General features: G+C 51.7%; 3 protein-coding genes across 15 annotated transcripts in view; 2 read left to right on the plus strand and 1 right to left on the minus strand.

The window, feature by feature from the left end:
• Pitpnm3 (PITPNM family member 3) overlaps positions 1-8,114 on the plus strand; it is a 95,333-nt gene extending 87,219 nt beyond the window's left edge. For all 3 annotated transcript variants that reach the window (XM_078042702.1, XM_078042703.1, XM_078042704.1), the window contains 2 exons: positions 2,920-3,048; positions 3,826-8,114. In XM_078042702.1, coding sequence (XP_077898828.1) covers positions 2,920-3,048; positions 3,826-4,131 — 435 coding nt within the window. In that variant the 3' untranslated portion in view covers positions 4,132-8,114. The remainder of the gene's footprint in view (positions 1-2,919; positions 3,049-3,825) is intronic.
• Positions 8,115-8,301: 187 nt separating this feature from the next.
• Pimreg (PICALM interacting mitotic regulator) lies at positions 8,302-13,641 on the minus strand. Of its 3 annotated transcripts, XM_040269513.2 has the most exons (6): positions 13,353-13,634; positions 12,551-12,874; positions 10,545-10,825; positions 9,909-10,004; positions 9,251-9,300; positions 8,302-8,959 (listed from the first exon to the last, which is right to left on the minus strand). In XM_040269513.2, exons 1-5 carry the CDS (start codon positions 13,557-13,559, stop codon positions 9,267-9,269), a joined length of 942 nt encoding a protein of 313 aa, XP_040125447.2. In that variant the 5' UTR covers positions 13,560-13,634; the 3' UTR covers positions 8,302-8,959; positions 9,251-9,266. The 3 variants fall into 3 exon arrangements, with proteins under 3 accessions (XP_040125447.2, XP_021590238.3, XP_040125448.2); XM_021734563.3 differs by lacking the exon at positions 9,251-9,300 and having other exon boundaries at positions 13,353-13,641; XM_040269514.2 differs by lacking the exon at positions 8,302-8,959 and having other exon boundaries at positions 9,281-9,389; positions 13,353-13,641.
• Positions 13,642-18,426: 4,785 nt separating this feature from the next.
• Aipl1 (AIP like 1 HSP90 co-chaperone) overlaps positions 18,427-19,015 on the plus strand; it is a 43,977-nt gene continuing 43,388 nt past the window's right edge. For 5 of the 9 annotated variants that reach the window (XR_013436288.1, XR_013436289.1, XM_078042711.1 and 2 more), the window contains exon 1: positions 18,428-18,575. Coding sequence is in view for 7 of the 9 variants with exons in the window: in XM_078042711.1 (XP_077898837.1) it covers positions 18,480-18,575 (96 nt within the window). In the remaining 2 variants the exon portion in view is untranslated. Of the gene's footprint in view, positions 18,576-19,015 lie in introns of all 9 variants that reach the window. The other 4 variants (XM_078042710.1, XM_078042709.1, XM_078042708.1 and 1 more) reach the window with 3 other exon arrangements.

The raw sequence follows: 19,015 nt of genomic DNA on the forward strand, positions 1-19,015 counted from the left end.
TTTTTTGTAGTTGTAGATGGACAGCAGCATGTCTTTATTTTTCTTTATTTTTATGTGGTGCTGACGGCCGAACCCAGGACCTCACATGTGCTAGGCAAGTGCTCTGCCACTGAGTCACAGCTTCAGCCCCTCCAGCAGTTTTTTTTCTTTATATTTACTATAAGACAATCATGATTAAGGATCCTTGGGGCTGGGGATGTGGTTCAAGCAGTAACACGCTCGCCTGGCATGTGTGGGGTGCTGGGTTCGATCCTCAGCACCACATAAAAATAAAAAACAAAGATGTTGTGTCCCCCGAAAACTAAAAAATAAATATTAAAAAATTCTCTCTCTTAAAAAAAAAAGAATCCTTCCTTCATAACCACTTGGCTTTATTTATTTAGTCAGGGTTGACACAAGTGATTTCATTTTTTTTAGACATATATGACAGCAGAGTGTATTTGACATGTCATACATGCATGGAGTATAACTTATTCTAATTAGGATCCCAAATTTTGATAACTTTTATAGTGTGCAAAGGCACAGAGGCAGGAAGGAGCCTGGGACATTTTCAGAGCTGCAGGCATCCAGGAAGTGGGTATGTGCAGGCATAGTCAGACCCAGGATAAGGGGAAGCTGAGTCTCCAAACGTCAATGGGGGACCAAGCTTGTTAGACCTTAAAAAGCTTGGAAACAAGGTCAAGATCATGGACTCTCTACTGAATGAAATGAGCAGCTATGGAAGAATTTGAAGCAGGGGCATGGCAGTGCCCAGTCTAGATTGAAGAAAGGTCCCCCTGGTGGCCGTGTGGAGAACAGACTGGCAGGAGAAAGGAGAAGCAGGGAGAACAGTTAGGAGGACGCTGTTGCTCAAAAGGAGGCAAGAAGAGTGACCATGAGATGGAGAGAAAAGCACACAGGCACAAAGAACTGGGAAGTGGAGTCTTTAGGACTTGGTGATGATTGAATATAGGGGGCGAGGAGCTCTGAGATGTCCTGTTGGGTGACCAGGAGGGTTTCAGGCACTACTCAGCTCACCCTCATGGAGGTGAAGTCTGTGTCTGTGCTGCTCAACAATGTAGCTCCAGAATGTAGGGCAATGATGACACATAGTAGGCGCTGGATAAATGTTAGTAGGATGAATACATGAATGAATGAGTGAATGAAATGAGAGGGCTCACAGGAGGAGGACCGGCGCCAGAGAAAGATGAGGTTTGTGTGGTCACAGCTGTGATGGCCACAGGACATGAGCCAGATCAGACTTAGTGCATGACTTAGGGCAGAAGTTTGGGCTGCAGGTGGAGACTGAGCCATTAGTGGAGGCAGGTCAGCAAAGCCACCAGAGGAGAGATGTCTCCTGGGGAAGGGTAGAGACCAGGAGAACTGTGCTGGGTCTCTGCGAGCAGGGCAAGCAATCAGCTGAGGAACCAGGAGGAGATTTAGCTGGGGAGGAGGGCCAGGAGAGAGGGGGTCTATGTATCTGAGAAGGGAGGGTTTTAACAGTCTCCTTCCCATAAGGAACTGTGGGACAGTGAAAACTGATGAGGTGGACAGTGTCCACTTGATGAAGTCTGGCTGTTGGATGACCTCAGCAAGAAAGGGATACCGCTGAGGGCCAGGTGGGCAAAAACAGTAGGGTGAGGAGCAGAGAAGGGGAGGCCCAATTTGCTGGGGTCTTGAGGTGGGAGGCTGGCCCTGCACTGAAGGGTTGAAGTCACAGGGTCCAACTCAGGTGCATGAGAAGGTGGGAAGGGTGGGGAAGAAAGGGTCTGCACCTTCCTTTGAGCTAGGCCAGCTGGGAAGAAACCAGCCAATGAGGTGAGGGGCAGCGGGCTAAGGAAACCCTCTCTTTGGCTTAGTCACCTGGAGGGCTAGGCAGGGACAAAAAGAATAAGCTGTGTGGTTCTGTGAGTTTCTCTAGCATCTCTTAGTAGTCAACATACAGGGATGGAGAAGGTGGGTGGTAGGAGAATTCCAGGGCTGAGCTTTGGCTGGGTGAGTGGGGGAGGAGGATAAAAGGGCAAGAGTGTGGGAGGAGGAGGCCTGAGGACTTCGGGAGGGCAGGGGCTCCCTGGATGGGGCAGGGGTGAAGCAGGAGGGGTAGTGCAGAAAATGCAGATGTGGGTGAGGGTGAAGAGCAGCCGGGGTGGGGGGCTGGAAGTGGAAGGTGGTCAGGGCAGTGAGGCAGGAGTTCTGAGCTCAGAGGGGTGTGGTTCTGTCTGGACATGGTGGGCAGTGATGTTAAGAAGCAGAGATGGTAGGTGGCCGGCTGTTCATGTGGGCAGCATTACTCTAGCGATGGTGGGGGTTAGGAGGAAGGAACACTGTGATCCAAGTCCAAAGTCTCCAGTAAACTGGGGAGAAAAGAAAGTGGGATTGGCAGGGTGGCACACACACAGTGAGGGGCGGCTACATGGTGAGCACCTCAAAGAAGGAGGTATTTCATCCAGTGGTGTGGGATGGGAGGGAAGGGTGAGAATCTGAAAGTGTTTCTGGAGCAAGGAGGACCTTAGGTTTCTCTTTAAATTTGATTAGGGCTTCTGGAGAGGACATTAGATCAGCCAGCAAGAGGCAGCATGTACCTTGGGGAGCCCAAGAGCTGGCCCCCAGTCCTGGCCCTGTGCTGCATAAACCAGGAAATGAATTTCTTATCCACAAAGGAACACTTGGCCCTGTTGTTGCATAACCTGGGTATAGTGCTGCCTGAGGTTGGGTCAGTAAATAGTGTGGTTGTTACCAGGTAGAGCCCTGTATCCGGCCTGGGCTGTGTGGAGTAGGGGCAGGGAGGAACAGCCATTCTGGAGATTGGTTCCCATCACTCAGACCCATGGCTTGGAGTCTGAGTGCAGTTTGAGAGTCACCAATCAGGGGCTCCCTAGTGTTTGTCCGGGAAGGCTGATTAGGGCTTCCTCTCCCTCCATGAGCTGCCCTGTGTTTCAGTGCTTCATCAAAATCAGTGCTGCCTATGGCTCCACGAAGGACATCTCCGTCTACAGTGTGCTGGGCCTGCCAGCTTCCCAGATCTTCATTGTGGGCCGGCCTACCAAGAAGTACCAAACCCAATGCCAGGTGGGTGGAGGCCAGGGTGGGGGCTGGGGCCTGGGGGCCAGGGCCAGGGGCAGAGCGGGAGCAGGGAGTTCAGTAGTTTGTTGGGTCACTCATTTGCGTGCATTCCTTCATTTGCTCACTGGCTCATTCATTCATTCATTCAACAAACATCCCTGGCACCTGCCTTGGACCAGGCTCTGTGTTGCTCATGGGAGATTCCCAACACATTACCTGGGGATTTTGTTTACATGCAGCTTCTGATTCAGTAGTCTTGGACTGGGACCTAGTGATGCTGCTACTGCTGCTGGTCCCTGCAATATATTTTGAGTAGCAAGATTCTGGGGCCACAGTGGGAAGGACTGGCAGGAAGGGCAGGTGTGAGGGCCAGAAAAATGACAAAGTTCCAGGGAGTAGAGCTAGATCATGAGAGGCACTTTCATTTTGAGATTTTAGGGAGGGTAACAAGGAAGGGTGCTTCAGAGTCCTCAAGAATCCAGAGGAGGAATTGGGGGTGTAGGTGTAACTCAGTGGTAGGGTGCTTGCCTTGCATGTCCCGGGGTCTTGGGTTCAATCCCCAGGACAGGGATGAAGGCAGGGGCGGCGAGGGTGGGGGTGGGGGTTGAAAGAATTCAGATAGGGACCCTGGAATGTTGGTAATGAGTTTTCTGCTACCACTTCCCTGGGGTCCACTCCGAAGCTGAAGACTCCTTAGTTCCAGGAGGATGGTGATGTTGGGGGGACAAGATCAGGAACAGGAGTCTACTCTCCTCGCCGGCTTGACGCCTGTCTCCTTTACAGTTCCTCAGTGAAGGCTACGCTGCACACCTGGCCGCGCTGGAGGCCAGCCACCGCTCGCGTCCCAAGAAGAACAACTCGCGCATGATCCTGCGCAAGGGCAGCTTCGGGCTGCACGCCCAGCCCGAGTTCCTGCGCAAGCGCAACCACCTGCGCAGGACCATGTCGGTGCAGCAGCCCGACCCTCCAGCCACCAACCCCAAGCCCGAGCGGGCCCAGAGCCAACCTGAGTCCGACAAGGACCACGAGAGGCCGCTGCCCGCACTCAGCTGGGCGCGTGGGCCCCCCAAGTTCGAATCGGTGCCCTGAGGGGCGGGCGGTACTCAGAACAGGGGTGGGGGGCAACCAGGCTGCCTGCAGGGACGGGAGGGACTCCTTCTCCCCGACACAGGCGTTTTCCTGCTTTTTCCCTCCCGTGTCTGTCCAGCAATGTCCGACCAGAGTGGGGAGGGACCCTGCCTCGCGTTGGGGAGGTCTCCCTGGGCTGCGACCAGGTGAAATCGGGGATCTCCGTGCAGCCGCTGCTGCTGCCTCCCCACGCCCGGGACGGCAAGCCCGAGTCAAGGTTGGTGTTTGTGTCATCCGGGGGCCAGGCCTGCCCGAGCCGCAGTGTTTGGGCAAGGTGGACCATCTTTCAGAGTCCCCGAGGCTCTCGCAGCCGTGCAAGGCAGGCTCTACTGGGGGGGAGAAGCCCCCAGCCCCAGGACCAACTGCCGCTGGCAGGTACAGCTTCTTGGCTGTCTTGTGGAGGAGTGAGTGGCATTTGTGCCCGCCCTCCTTGTGACATCCTGGGTCACCCACTTTGGGGCTGATTCACTTATGACAAAGTGGTCACTTTCTGGGAGTGAGAGGACGTCTTTTTGGCTCATTCTCACGATTTTGGTGTCTGTCCACAGCCCTGGGGGGGGCAGGGTCTGGTGCTGACGGTCTGTCCTTCTGCAGCTGTCCTTTGTCCCCTACTTCTTGTCCTCAGTATCCTCACCATTCTCCTGTGGCCCTCTAGGACAGGTGTACCTCTCCTGGGAGCCCTGCCTGACATCCTCCCCTGGGAGGCTGCAGCCTTGGGCTCCGGCCCACCTGAGCTGGCTGTGTACCCTTGAGCCTGTTGCTTACCTTCTCTGGGCCCTGCCTTTTTTCTGTAATTGGAGTAGTCCCCCCAGTTGAGAGGGATGGGAGTTTTTGACTCCTAAGTTGTCCTACACTTTGCCCCTGGAGGCCTTTTCAGAGGGCCCAGGGATCCATCCCTTCCACGACTGGGAGAGGCTTTCTGAGTGGGTTGGGAAGGAGGTGGTGCACCCTACTCAGCATCTCAGAGGAAGCCCCTACTCCATGGAGAATTGCAGCAGGTGGCCTGGCACTGATGCCCAAACTGGGTGTCTCTGGGAGAAAAAGAGCTTCCTCCACCCCCAACAAAGGGTACGGATCTGGCTCTTCCCATCCCCAGTCCTGCTCAGACTGATTTCTCTCTTTTGGTTCTTGGAAAGCATAGAGCTGAGATCCCAGGGTTTTGGGGGTTTGCGGAATTTTGGCTCAAACTGTTGTATTCTCTTCCTTCCCTCTGCCACTCTGCTTGGTTTGAGCCTATCACCTCCTCCCGAGCAGTCCCCTGAGGGTGGCAGGGCTTGGTTTTCCTGGGGGTCCTTCTAAGTCTGCCCAGGTCCTCCTGCGGCCAAGCCCCTGGCCTGGGCACAGGCCTCTGCACTCCCCTGTGCCCTGACCCAGGTTCACCCCTGCTGTGGGGTTTCCCCAGGTTGCCTCTGAGCCCCAGTGGACTGCCACTGAGGCTGGTCCCAGCTCTTTCATTGAGGCTGCCCCAGGGCCCAGATGTGTGTCCGCAGCAGGCACCTGTTTCAGCTCAGTGTCGCTTCTGCTCAATGTCTACCTCTTGCAGCTCCCATGCAGCCCACAGCAGCTGCTGGTGGGGGCGGCTGGCACCACCATTGTAAATCGCCTAGGAAACCCTGGGCACCCTGCTGGGGCTGGAGGGGTCTGGGCTCCAGTTCCCACCCCAGCTCTGTCCACTAGAAACGTCTCCTTCAGCTTGCCAGCTCCCGCCACCTTCACCTCACCCATCTGCCAGCTCTTCTGCTCCACGGTCAGCACTGCATCCCCATCCAAGCCCAGTGCTGCGGGCGAGTCTGCCGGGGCGGGAGGTGGTGAGCCTCCACTTCTTCTCTGGCCCTGCCTCCCGGCAATTTCTCACTGCCTGTGCCCTGGAACATGCGTCACTCTTTGGCTTTCTCTTGGCACCAGCTCTTATGGCGTAGCCACCTCAATCCTAATCTTTCCCACCCCTTTCCCCAAAGTACCATGATTTCAACTTGGGCAGACTCAGTGTGATTCTCTGACACTCCATCATCTCCTTTTAGCGGAAGTCACTGAGGTTTTACTTCCAAATGATAAAATAATTAGCATGAGATTCTTTCCCCCCCAGGTTAGATTCCCCTTCCCTTTCTGAGAACCCCAGGTTTGTGTGTTTGTGGGTGGGGAGGAAGAGTGCACAAGTGTGAGCTGGGATCTCCAGGAAATCTGGAGTCCATGACCAAGGTTCTATGACTCTAGGCATCAGAGCTGAGACACAGGATCCAGCAGGAGGGCCGCCACCCCTTCCCTTGCTGGAGCCCCCAGACTGGGGTTTTGATGACTCCCACGTGAGATGCTGACGGTGTACAGGGAGATATTGTGAACACAACACCCTCAGAGCTGTAGTTGGCGTGTGTGAATGTGAACTTGCCGTTCTGTTCAGTGAAGAGATGATTTCTGTTTCCAGTACTGCTTTCTCGGCAACTACGTACCCCATATGCACTTTCTATACTAGTGGTGTGTTCAATCTTGTCTGTCCAGTTCAGTTGGAGACACAGAGAACCAAGTCCCATTCCTTGGAAGGGGTGCTTCCACCTCTCCTTCAGTAATTCTGTGATCCCAATCCAGCTGTCTTCTAGAGAATTCTTCTAGCTCCTGGTGTGCCTGCTCACCAGCAGCTGGAAGACAGATCTTCCTGCCTGACCAAAGCTGCTTGTTCTGTGGCATGTTTGTTTTTCCCCATGTGGTGGCTGTCCTGGCTGAGGGCCTGCCTGCTGCCTTCCCCTATCCCTTGCCCTGTTGGGGGTTCAGGGTGCATTCTTTGCTATGGCCTGCTCTTTCAGCATTATGATTTTTTTCCCCCCTAAAGATCTTGACTCCTCCCTTAATCACCATGGAATATTAAAACAAAACAAAACAAAACAAAAACAAAAGTGGACTCCTTTTGTGCATTTGGAGGATCAGCCTTCTTGTCAGGGTGCTGGGTTGCAGCAAATGTGTCTGGACCCCAGGATTCTTGAGATACTGGGGGCTAGCTTTTTGAAAGAGGGGAGGCTGGATCTTAGTGGTTTTTAAACTGTACTTGAACACTTTGGAGCCCATAATTGTGCCCTGGGAGTGTCCTGCAGACAAACCTGGCATCGATCTTTAATCTTTAAACGAAGGCTGGACCCCACCTCAGGAAGGTGGTTCTGGGTCCAAAGTTGGTGCCAGTTTTGCATTCACACCCCCCACAACCAGCTCAGGTGCAGCCCTGCCCGGGAGGGGCTCCCTGACTGTGAAGGAGCCTCACAGTTGACCCCGCCTTAAACAACCAACCAACTTTCTGGCCGAATCCCCGGGGGTTTGAGTGCCAAGTGCTCTGGAAACCTATTCTCTTTGGCTCAGCCCAAAAACAACAACAACAAAAACCACCACCACACACACATACACACAAAACCACCCCTCCTTTCTTCCCTAAGGGTTTGGGGGAATTTTCTTAAACATCCAAATTAGGGTTAAGTCCAAGCTGCAAGGCACAGCCGAGTTCTGCTGTCCTTGCTGAGAAACTAATAGGATGGTTGGGAGGAAAATCAAGAGTTTGACCTCACCCTCTTTGGGACAGAGGAGAGGCAGGTGACACCAAGGAGGGGCAGGCCAGAGGAGGGCGGTTCACCCAAGGGACCCCCCCACTCGCGGACCCCCGCTGTCCTTTTCTCTTTGTTTCTGTGGGTGGTGCCAGCCAGTCTGACCTTGCCGAGGGTCAGACTGTTCCCAAGTGTGTAACTTTCAGTATTGTCTGTGATGGGTGGTTCTGTGGTGGACATGGTTTATTAGCTGCCTTGTACAAAATCCGTTAGAAAAGAAAATGTAAAATACCAGATTTCTAACAAGACAAAAGCAGCATTATGGAGTTAAAAGATTTTTACAATTGGTCTTGATTTTGATGTGAGCTGGTTTTTAACTCTCAAATGTTGTCACTTAAATAAAAACCTTATTTGCCTTTAAAATGTGCTTTGCTCTGGACTAACTTGAGAAAGCCTTCCTTTGACTCCTGTTTTCCCTGAGCTGGGATTTGGGGGACAAGCAGCCTGAGAGCAGAGAAGACAGGGGAGACAAAAATATCACACCCCAAACTTAGGATGCACAGCAGTATCAGGGTGGGCTGTGGGGGGGGGATGTGAAAGGGAACAAATGTTAAATGTGGAAAGAGTTTATTATTAAAAAGTGATGTGATCTAGGAAACTTACACACTGGTTTCTTTCTAATAAAATGACAAAGCAGATTTCTTAAGTAATTTACAAAGGACAGAAACTGCTCTTGAAGATGGGCTCCTCCCCGTAAGTCCACAATGCCCCATGCTGAGCTCATTAAAAATAGGCCCAGGGTCACATAGCCTCTCTCTTCCTTTGGGGTCCTGAAGGTGGTGGTGGGGAATCAGGGATGAAATTGTGTCCCCAAGAATCTCTGCCTTAGAAACACAGGAGGTGAGTCCACACATGACACTCCAAGGACCCTGCTCCTGGCTGCATGGTTCAGAACTCTCCAGCATGTTCTAGTGTCTTCCCATTATAGATAAGGCCCCCACAACATGTGGGATTAGTTCCTAAGTACAACAGTCCCTAGGGAGAGGGTAGGAGCAATTCCAAGATTTCTCCAGATCACTCAGGTGGTGGCAGGTGGTCACTGATGGGCCTGGATGTGGCTGAAGCAGAAAAGACCTGGGCCCTTGTTGGTCAGGTGCTTGTCAGCAGCAGCTCAGGGTTGCTGATGACTCGGGGGGTGCTTCTTCCAGGAAGCTCATGGCACAGACATCCTGGTGTGAGGGCTCTGGTGGCCAGACAGGGCTCATTTCCTGCAAGACAGAGCTCCCTTTGCGCCCCTTGCTGTGCTCAAAAGAACAGGAGGGGCACCATAGCTTTCCCCTTAAAATGGGGGGTGGGGGGTTGGAAGATGGCTGTAGGTACTTGGGGCCCCAGCATGCTCAGTGATTGGGTGTCAGGGAAGGTAACAGCTCTGCTCCGTAGAAGACTCATACACTTCCCACTCTGCCCTTGTGCACCCTCTCTGTGGGTTTTTCTCAAAACAGACTCATTTCTTTAACTCGCTTGCAGATAGGTCTACACACTCATGCACGAGTCATTACCTGGAAGTCGCTGTCCTCAGTGACGAATGAGGGAGATGGTCATGTCACCACTAGGGATGGAGAAGGGGGTGGGGTTGATGCTTCTGGGTGCTGCAGGCTCTGAGGGGCTCCCCTAGTCTAGACTAGACAAGACTAGAACCTGAAAATGTGGTGGGAACATGGCTGTTCGACACAGAGCAGGAAGGGCCCTGCCTAAGAGCCCACTGTAACCATTATACAAAGGAAGAAACTGTCCCAAGTTAGGGCAGATTCAGAATGGAGGCCCTCCCCACAGAATGGGGTCCTGAGCACAGAGAGCAGAAATTCCATAGCAGCCATATCATTTTCCCCCCAATTCCATGGTTAGGCAGGGCATAATGGGGAGTATTGGAAGAAAGGCAGGTCCTTCAGGAGTTCTGTCGCCAGTTACATGTGAGGTTCCAAACAAAGGTGGGATCCCAAGGACTTGAGGACATCCAGGGTGCATCCTTGACCATTACCTCAATCTAGATCTTTCATCCCTTATGTTTCCAATAAGGAGACCAAGGCCCAGAGAGGGGCAGGGACTGGTTAGCATCACATAGCAGGTCTGAGCCAGAACCATCAGCCTGCCTACCAAGAGGACCTGGCTAAGAAGGACTCTCCCAGACACCACTCTGTAGCATGGATGCCAACTCACCTCTCTTCAGCCATAATGGCTTTGTTCAGCTTTTGGGACAGTTTCTGGAGATGCTGAATTCCTGCTCCCACAGGCTCTAGGTCACTGTCAGACTCGCTGATCACAAGGAAAAGCCACATCAGGGACCAGCTGGAGGCCTGGGGCTTTTCCTTCCTCCCAACCCAGCACTGGATCCTGGCCTGTGGACCCAGGGGGCTCTGGTGGTTTGGGAATACCTCACCACAAATCCTTACTCTGGGAAATGACATCAAAGCCCAAGAGGTTGAGGCTTTGATGATTTTGCAGATAAGTGAGCCCTGCTGTTCCCTACTTGGAACCTGAGTTTCCACCCTCTAGATGGCTTTCCCAGGAGGCCCGGGGAAATGGGATCAGTCAGAACTAGGATTACCACTTCCTTTTTCAGATAGGGAATCTGAAGCCCTAAAGGATTTTTTTTTCAGGCCCAACATTAGCTCTGGGGGCAGAGCTGGGCCAGAACACAGATGTGACTCATTTCAGTGTGCTGTGGCTCCAGGTAGCCATGGGAAGTGCTCAGAAGTCCCTGGAGCTTAGTTAGGGTTTGCAGGGTCAGGGAAGGGAAATTGTGCCTGGGCTCGGAAGCCACTAATCCTGGGGGAGAGGCACTGTCCCACTTGCCTGGGAGAACAGAGGGGCTCTGTTGATGAGTAGGGGCTCTGGAAGGCAGCCTCCCTCCTGGGCCGCCGTCGTGGATGGACACGTGGGTCAACCCGGGCACAGAGGCGGTGATGCTCCCTCTCCTGGAGGTCGGAGGCGGCTCTAGACAGCCGAGTGTTCTTCTGGGTCAGGCTGGGAGGTGGGGAACTACTGTCCTTCTGCACCCCTCTCTTCCTCCTCCTGGCTTTCACCTGTGTTTCCACCAGCCACTTGGTGCCACTTTGGCAGGACTCCTGGATTCTCTGTGATAGGTACATAGAAAGGTTAGCATAGATCGAACCAAGGGCGAGCTACCCCGGGATCTAAGCCGTCTCTCCAACCCCAGAGCTCACAAGCTGTCCCATAAATACATCCTGTTCTTAGTCTCAGGGTGAGTGATGGGAAGGGCTCCACGTGAGCCTGAACTTCATGGCAGGAGGGCCACTCCGGCTCACAGAGCCTCTATTTGTCTAAGTCTAAGCTCTCTTTCCAGGCAGAAACTGACCCAGAGACTTCAGAAGGCCCAGAGAAGACCAGGTCCAGCTCTCTGGATACCAGACTATTTGTCTTCCTGCTTCTGGTCTCACTCTCATCCCTCCTTCACATTGGTTCACAGAAATCCTTGTGGCAGTTCTCCACTGCTCAAAACCCTTCTATGGCTTCTTGCTCCCAGCAAGACCAAGTCCTAACTCTTGGGCTTGTCACACCAGCAGAGCATCAGCTAGGAAGGTTCTTTTTTTTTTTTTTCCCAAATGTTTGAAGTGTTTGTTTCTAGAATTTTCCACTTAATATTTTCAAATTGTAATTGACCAGGGTAACTGAAATCATGGAAATTGATACTAGAGAATGGAGCAAGGCCCAAGTTAAGTTTGATGAGTTATGTGACCTTGATTGTTTTTTGTGATGCTGGGGATTGAACCCAGGGCCTTGTGAGTTATGTGACCTTGAACAAGATATTTCATTTCATTTCTCGGAGCCATCAAGGTGGTGAAACCAATCATAGGGTTCCTCCAGATAAGGACTAGCATTTGATTCCAAGACCTCTCTACAAAGCTTGCAGACATAGCTGCCTTGTGCTGTCATCTTCAGAATTCCCAACAAGATGATAAGGAGTCCCTGCCCCCTCCCCACTAACCCTCAGCTCCTGCCATTTTCTCCTTGGAGGTCTGTTCACTTGCATGGCTTCTGCTCTTTCCAGGTGACATCTCTCCACATCTCCAGCTCCATGTTTAAAGACTTATTTGTTTGGAAGGCCCACAGGCACCTCACACCCAACATAATGATACCTTCCTGCCCACATGTGTTCATGACACCAAATCCTCTCAAATCCATCTTTTGAGTAACTCTTGAAGTTGTCCACTCTTTGACCAGCCTAGGGTCCCTCAGGGATATATCAGCTCCTTGCCCTTTTCCAAGTAGCTAAAAAACAAGTCCTGATATGCTAACAAGTTTTGAGGCTGGGGGTGTAGCTCAGTGGTAGAGTGCTTGCCTAGCATGCACCCCGGCCTGGGTGGCATCCTTCGCCAGGCAAAAACAAAGCAAAAACCAACCAAACGAAAAAGGATTTTTTCCCCCTCCAGGGTGCTCCTGAGAGTCTGAACATTTGCACACCAGCTCTCCTTTCTCACTATTTCACTTTGCTCAGGCCATACCCCAACTAAGTTCCTGCCCCTTCTCTTTTGTATCTTATTTCCTCAGCTCCAACTCAGAACTCTGGGAAGTTGTCACTGACTAAGCTTGGGGTTTAGTGTCCCCTTATTGTTAGCTATTTGTTTGCAATTTCCTATCACAATACAATCTCTCATCATCTTGCACTGTGTGTGAGCCTGGATTTCCTCTGTGACAATGTTTCATTTATTTCCTCAACAAATTGCCAGGAACTATTTGGAGTGCTGAGGAAAGAGGCATGAACTAAAAATCAAGTCATGGAGTCCATATTTTGGGGGGCTCCCTAAGGGTAAGAACTACTAGCACCAAGGATCATTTACCTGGGACATGGCGCCCAAGGCAGTCTTAGCTGAGCGAGCTGCAGCCTGCAGGCCCTGCTTCTCCGGCTCTGAGGTTTCCAGGCGTTTCCAGGAGGGGCCTGCTCGGAGGTTAAGGCTGACTGCTCTCAGGGGCAGCCTCCTTTGGAATCGTCTGCACAGGGAGCCCAGGGCTCCGCTGGATGTCTCTGGTTGGCCGGCTGCAGACCTTATCACCTCCTCCTCGGGCAGCTCCTCCTCTAGGAGCGATCGTCGGCGCACAGAGGCCCCCAAGTTCTGCCACTGAGATGCCATCTGCTTGGTCCAGTCTCCTCTACCCGTCACACCCTGGGAGGTCAAAAGGCAGGTCAGCACGACATTCCCCAACTCTATTCCCACGCTCCACAGAGAAGGGATGGGATGGAGGTCCATGGTGTGCGACACTTGGACAACTCTGCGGGCTAGAAAGCGACTGCTTTATGCAAGAATGGTCACGGTCGCAGCATTCTTACTGTCCCATGCTTCACGTTTCCAAAACAGCTGTTTTCATCCCAACCTCCTCTCCAGAGATTCAGGTAGAAGGGAGGCAAAGTCTCACCAAACCTGAGCACTTGGTCCAGGACACGACCAGAGATCGGCTTGCCCAGACCCAACCCGCTCCAGCCCAGACCCCCACAGCCATCCTACGGACAGCGGATTTCTATCGGACGTTTGCAATACCCGGACACCCCACATGCCCCATATGCCATGCCTGTCCTAACCAGATTCCCCGTCCCATGCTGCCCCTCGAAGTTCTGCTCTCCTTTGAACAGACGCCCCCGCTCACCCGGCTGCGACCGATTCGGGACCACACGCTCCGTACAGTGGCTTGTAGCTGACCCCAGCCGATTTGAAACTCCGCGCGGCTCCGCCCCGGGACTATGCTCACAGTTGACTGGCTGCGTCCCCTCGCCAACGCCGTGCCCGGGATCCGATTGGCCCCTTTCTCTCGCGGCTGTAAACTCTGCTTTGGGATTGGCCCGGTTACCCCCATTCATCGCTCCAGACCCCCGCCCGGCCGCCTGCGGGGGCTCCTGCGCGCTTGGCGGGTGGAATCCGCTACCCAGACTCACTCAGCCCGGGCGCCACCTCCCGGTGGCTGGGCCTCTGGCCGCCGCGCCCGATTAGATCGCACCCTCTGGCTCCCTGACTTGAGCCTGCACAGGATTCTGGCTGGAGGGTGGGGCCTGGGGGCAGGGGCCCTGAGCACTCACAACCCTGTAGCAGGTGGCCTCCGGCTGCGTGCCCCTTCGCAGGCAGCAGCCCTGATCTCCTGAGACCTGGCTTTTCTTTCACGTTTAGTGTTTTTGTCAGAGCCAAGGATGGAGGTTTTGTTTCAAATTTCCCTCAAGACTCTCCCAGGTCCTGAGACCAGGCACTGCACCTCTGTGTTCTCCAAACGCTCATTCCCCCTCTGCCCTAAGCATCCAAACAAGCTAAACAACAACAACAACAACAACAACAAAAAAAAACTCCACCTTTATAATTCCCAACTGGGCTCCCTCCAGACCTCAAAGCAGCACTGTCTAGTCCCCACCCCAACTACCCTGCCTCCCCGCATGGCAGGGAGGATGGTTTGGATTTTTTTTTTTTAACCTTCATTTTATTTATTTTTATTGGTGCTGAGGATCGAACTCAGGGCCTGGCATGTGCTAGGCGAGGGCTCTATCGCTGAGCACAACCCCAGCAGGATGGGCTTTTGAGGCTCTGACTTCAGTCCACCGCTCCATGTCTGGGTGATCTCATCCACTCCTTTAACCTCAGTGATCACCCACTGCCCCCAGGACGATGATGATGACAATGAACTTGTACATGGCACTTTTATGCACCAGGCTTAGGTGTTCCAAGCACTTCATATGTATTTATGAACACAGTGGACCTTCACTGCCACCTACAACTTGAGGAGGACATTTCACCCAGTGAATAAAATATCAGAGCCAAGGATTCAAACTCCATTAATCCAGGACCAGCGGTAATGTGCCTAATAATATAAAATTATGTTATTTAAAGCTGAAACCTAGGGGCTGGGGATGTGGCTCAAGCGGTAGCGCGCTCGCCTAGCATGCGTGCGGCCCGGGTTCGATCCTCAGCAGCACCACATACCAACAAAGATGTTGTGTCCGCCAAGAACTAAGAAAAAATGAATAAATGTTAAAATTCTCTCTCTCTCTCTCTCTCTCTGTCCCCCTCTCTCTCACTCTCTCTTAAAAAAAAAAAAAAAAAAAAAAAAAAAAAAAAAAAAATAAAGCTGAAACCTAGAGAAAGAGTTAAGCAGGCAAAGAATGTGTCTGTGTAGTTGTCTAATTGTGTGTTTGTGTGGCCTTCCTGGCACTGGTTACAACATGTTCAATGGGGACACGTACTCATTTTAAGAAAACCAGCCCATACTTATACATGAACTAAAACTAAAACTTTATCTGACAGTTCTTGTCTCTGTGATATGCTCTGAGATTTATTTTCTATTTCATTTTTAAAAAACCAAGGGTTCCAACTCCCTCTTGCTTTTACCCTGGTCACTCATGTTGGGGCTGCGTTTGAAGGAGTTGGAAATGCTTGTACCCAAACCTATTTTATGCCAGTTGTATTGGCAATTGTTATCAGGGAATTGAATGCAATGAAATAGGAGGAGGAGAGAGTTGTTTCTATGGGAAAGACTCAAGGAAGTTGAAATGCTTAGAAACGAAATATCTTAAACTGGAGGGCCTTGTCACAGTTGTCTCAGCAGTGTCTGTCATCATGGTTGGAACGTCATAGGCATCCATAATAATAGCTTTTTTTTTTTTTTTTGAGGCCTTACCACATGTCCGACGCTCAGTTAAGTGCATTTACTTCCTCAATCCGCATGGCAGCTTCAGGAAGTGGTGCTATTTTTACTCCCATTACAGATGACAAAACTGGAGATTCAGCAGGCGAAGTATCTTGTCCAAGATTGCACGGAACGTCAGAGCTGGAACTTCAATCCTGGATGTCTGACTTCCAAACCTTCGAATTTTGCTTGTGTGACCTTAGATGCCACATCTTTGTTAAGTATCTGGGATGCGGACACCCAGAGCCTTCTCTGTTTGGAGCTTCCTACCCTCTTGTGTCTCAGAACGGCAACTAGCAGACCAGGTTAATGAAGAGCAGTCTCCATGGCAACGAGAGAGGGCAGAAGAAGTATTTTTTTCTGAATGAGAAGACTTTCCCTTCAGTCTTGCTTGGAGGGTGGCTCGAGGGTGGGAGGGATTCTCTAGGCAAGCAAAGCAGGTTCCAGAGGCAGGTGAGGCCCCCCTGCTCCTTAGAAGGAGGAAAAACAAAACAAAACAAAACAAAAAAACACGTCCATTGCTCCAAGTGGTATCCAGCTCCTGGCCTGTGCTGGGGAGGGGGATGGAGGAGGAACTTCAGGCATTCTGGGTGGGGAGGTGATGGGCTTTTCTCCAACAACAAAGCTTGCACCAATTTCCTTTACCTACCTCCTGGAGCTGTGAGTCTGATGGAAGAAACAGACATTAAGCACATTACTGTAAATCCTTACAATTGTTTGAAATGCTGGAAAAGATAAGTGCTGGGGGAGGGGGGAGGGGGAGGATTGTAAGTCGGGGTAGGAAACCTCACTTGGGCTAGAGGTCAGGGAAGTTTCCCTAAGTATGTGGAGTTTTAGCTGAGGAGTCAGGGGGCTGATGTTGGGGGGGGGTCTGGAGCACTGCCATATTCTAGGACAGGACAAAGGCTGATAAAAACAGAGAGCAGGGCTGAGGGCAGGGGCCAGAGGTAGAGGTGTGTGGGCCAGGGGAGGAATTCAGAGTGTTTCCTGAAGGCAGAGGCAAGTCCTTGCTGAATTAAGGAGAGAAACTGCTAACTAGAGTTGTGATTGAATAAAGTCCTTGGGAGACTGGTTTGGGGGCCAAGAGATTGCCAAGGGTCATCCTGGGGGCTGGGGCCTGGCACAGATGGTGAACCTTCCTTTCTCAGCAGTGGACCCAAGCCCCCTGGCATTGGCACCTAGGGCCTCTTCCCTTTGTCCTGCAGCTCTTCCAGCCAACCTAGGGTCAAATCCATTAGTTTTTTCCTCCTAAATATCACTTCGATCCAAGTGTGCCCTTTGGCCCTTCTTAGCGATGGAAACAGTGGGAGAGTTTCAAGCATTGTAAGAGGAGCACGATTAGGTCCTTTTCTCCCATTGTGAATTCAGTCACAATAGAAAAATGCCCCCTGATAGAAACTCTAGAATAATGAATCCTTACAAAGCAAACTCCCAAGTAACCAACTCCCAGGTCAGGAGGCTGTGTGTTCTCCTTCCCTCACTAGCAGTTTATGGTAATCACTTTTATTTTCCTTTGAAGTTGTTTTGAGTATCCATTTTATTTTGTATGCATGCATACCTTCTAGGTTGCTGTGTGGTTGGAAAAAGAAAGGAAGAGAAGAGGGAAGGGCTGGTCTTTGCATCTTCAGGCAGACATGGACACAGGCCCTGTGGTGGGGTGGTCTGAGCCCTCAGAGAGGGTTTCCTGGAGGGGCCAAGCTGGGTTCTCTGGCTCTCACCAGTTTACCCATCTTTGGCTTCTTGCAAGCCAACAGCTATTAGTGGAAGTTAAGACTTTTGGGAGTGCTGGATTTTCGGGTCTCATTCATAGCTCTAGGCCTCCCAACTTCATGAAGAGGGTGGTAGGAGAGGAGAATCTTCCTTTTTTTAGCTGGGAAAATGGATTTTAGAGAGGATGGAAGAAATTCAAGGCCTCCATGTCAGTAAATAAGAGGTGGGATCAGTCCTTTGAATTCAGCTCTATGAGGCTCCTAGCTCTTCTTATGTCTGCCAGTGGCACATCCTGTGTCCCTTTCCTCTGTAACAAGTCAGCATCCAGGACAGAGTGGTGTTGTGGGGGTCCTCCATCAGCCTCAGGACTCTGGGGAGCGGAATTGATCTGACCACTAGGTAGCGCCAAACACCCAAGTCTTCACATTGAATTATCATCGTGTCTCAAAGGGAGTGATACCCTGAATAAACTTTGCCTGGGTCCCAGGATCCAGGGCTTAAGAACTCGAAAAAGGCTAGAGACCACCGAGTATGGTGGCACATCCCTGTAATCCCAGCAACTCTGGAGCCTGAGGCAGGAGAATGGCAAGTTCTAGGCTAGCCTCATTCAGCAAATTAGCAAGACCCTCAGCAGCTTAGGGAGATCCCATCTCAATAAAAAAACAAAAAGGACTGAGAATTTTGCTTAGTGGTGAAGTGCCCCTGGATTCAATCCCTATATCCAAAAAAAAAAAAAAAAGAAAAGAAAAAAAAAAAAAGAAACCCAAACCAACAGAACAAAACGGTGCAGAAGACACCTCACCTTTCCCAGACCTGCCTCTCTCTGTCTCTGAGACTCCAAGTTCTTGCTTAGCCAGAAACCTGCATCTCTCCCCTCTGACCACATCTCCGCCTCCTGAGGGCAGATAAAGGGGAGAGGAGGAAGAGGAAATAGAGAAGAAGGAGGGTGGTGGAATCAAAGGCAGCAGTGCCCTGACCTGGGGTCCAAAGGGACTTAGAGTGTAGGACTGGGGTCATGGCTCCCTGGACCAGGCAGAGCGAAGGGGACTGTAAGCCTCCCTTCCTCTTCTCCTTTGGCGGCCTCCAGGCCTCTCCTGATGGTTTCTCTACTCCTCTGCCTTCTTTAAGAGAGATTAGCTGCCCTTCTTCCTTCTTAGGATGGCAGAAAACCAAAGCTTGACACAATAAAGGTGGGTGTCAGGCAGAGGCTTTTCATCAATGTGAGGGGGGTCACGGATGGGGCAGAAGAAAGTTGCCTGCAGTGACCACAGGAGCCCTAACCCCTCCCCCCATCCCTCCCCCGCAAGCAAATCCTCAAGTGTCTCAGCAGCTTAGGTGTCGTCCCCCTGGGATGAGATTATCCCAGCCTAGGCTGGGCATGTCCTTCCACCTGCAGCCATGGACACCACCATGCTCCTGAATGTGGAAGGGGTCAAGAAGACCATTCTGCACGGGGGCACAGGGGAGCTCCCAAACTTCATCACAGGATCCCGAGTAAGTGTCCCCCACTTCCACCCAATGGGGCTCCCCATGGAAGCCTTCCTCTTTTCACCTGTGCACACCACTCACATCCACCAGATTTCAATTTTGCTCAAGACCAGTCTGGGGGGCCTTTCCTGGAATTGTCCACCTCAGACATTTGGTACTCATTTATAGGGCATTTTTAATACTTGACTGGTTAAAGTTTAATATGGGCCGAGAGGAGGGGCTTGGAGTCCCAAGAATTAAGTGAGAAGAAAGGGCCCTTGGGGGTCATGATGTCTGTCCCCAAATATCTGGTAGCTGAGGGATGTATCTGTGGCCTCCTGGAACTTATTTAAGGAAGGACTTTCAGACATGCAGAGCAGCAGAGGGAGGGAATGGGGTACTCTGGGAGAGAGATGTGGACTCCTTGTCCCTGGTAGGAAACCGGTGGGAAGGAGGCTCGTACTGTC

The sequence above is a fragment of the Ictidomys tridecemlineatus genome, chromosome 3 (assembly GCF_052094955.1).
Source record: "Ictidomys tridecemlineatus isolate mIctTri1 chromosome 3, mIctTri1.hap1, whole genome shotgun sequence".
Taxonomy (NCBI): Eukaryota; Metazoa; Chordata; class Mammalia; order Rodentia; family Sciuridae; genus Ictidomys; species Ictidomys tridecemlineatus.

What these genes read in the sequence shown, in the direction of transcription:
- Pimreg (XM_040269513.2), bottom strand. Translation starts at nt 13,559, where the DNA reads ATGGGGGTAACCGGGCCAATCCCAAAGCAGAGTTTACAGCCGCGAGAG. An exon ending in CCTTGGGCGCCATGTCCCAG is followed by an intron (nt 10,826 to 12,550) that starts GTAAATGATCCT and finishes TACCTATCACAG; the next exon opens with AGAATCCAGGAGTCCTGCCA. An exon ending in GCCATTATGGCTGAAGAGAG is followed by an intron (nt 9,301 to 9,908) that starts GTGAGTTGGCAT and finishes CTCCATCCCTAG; the next exon opens with TGGTGACATGACCATCTCCC.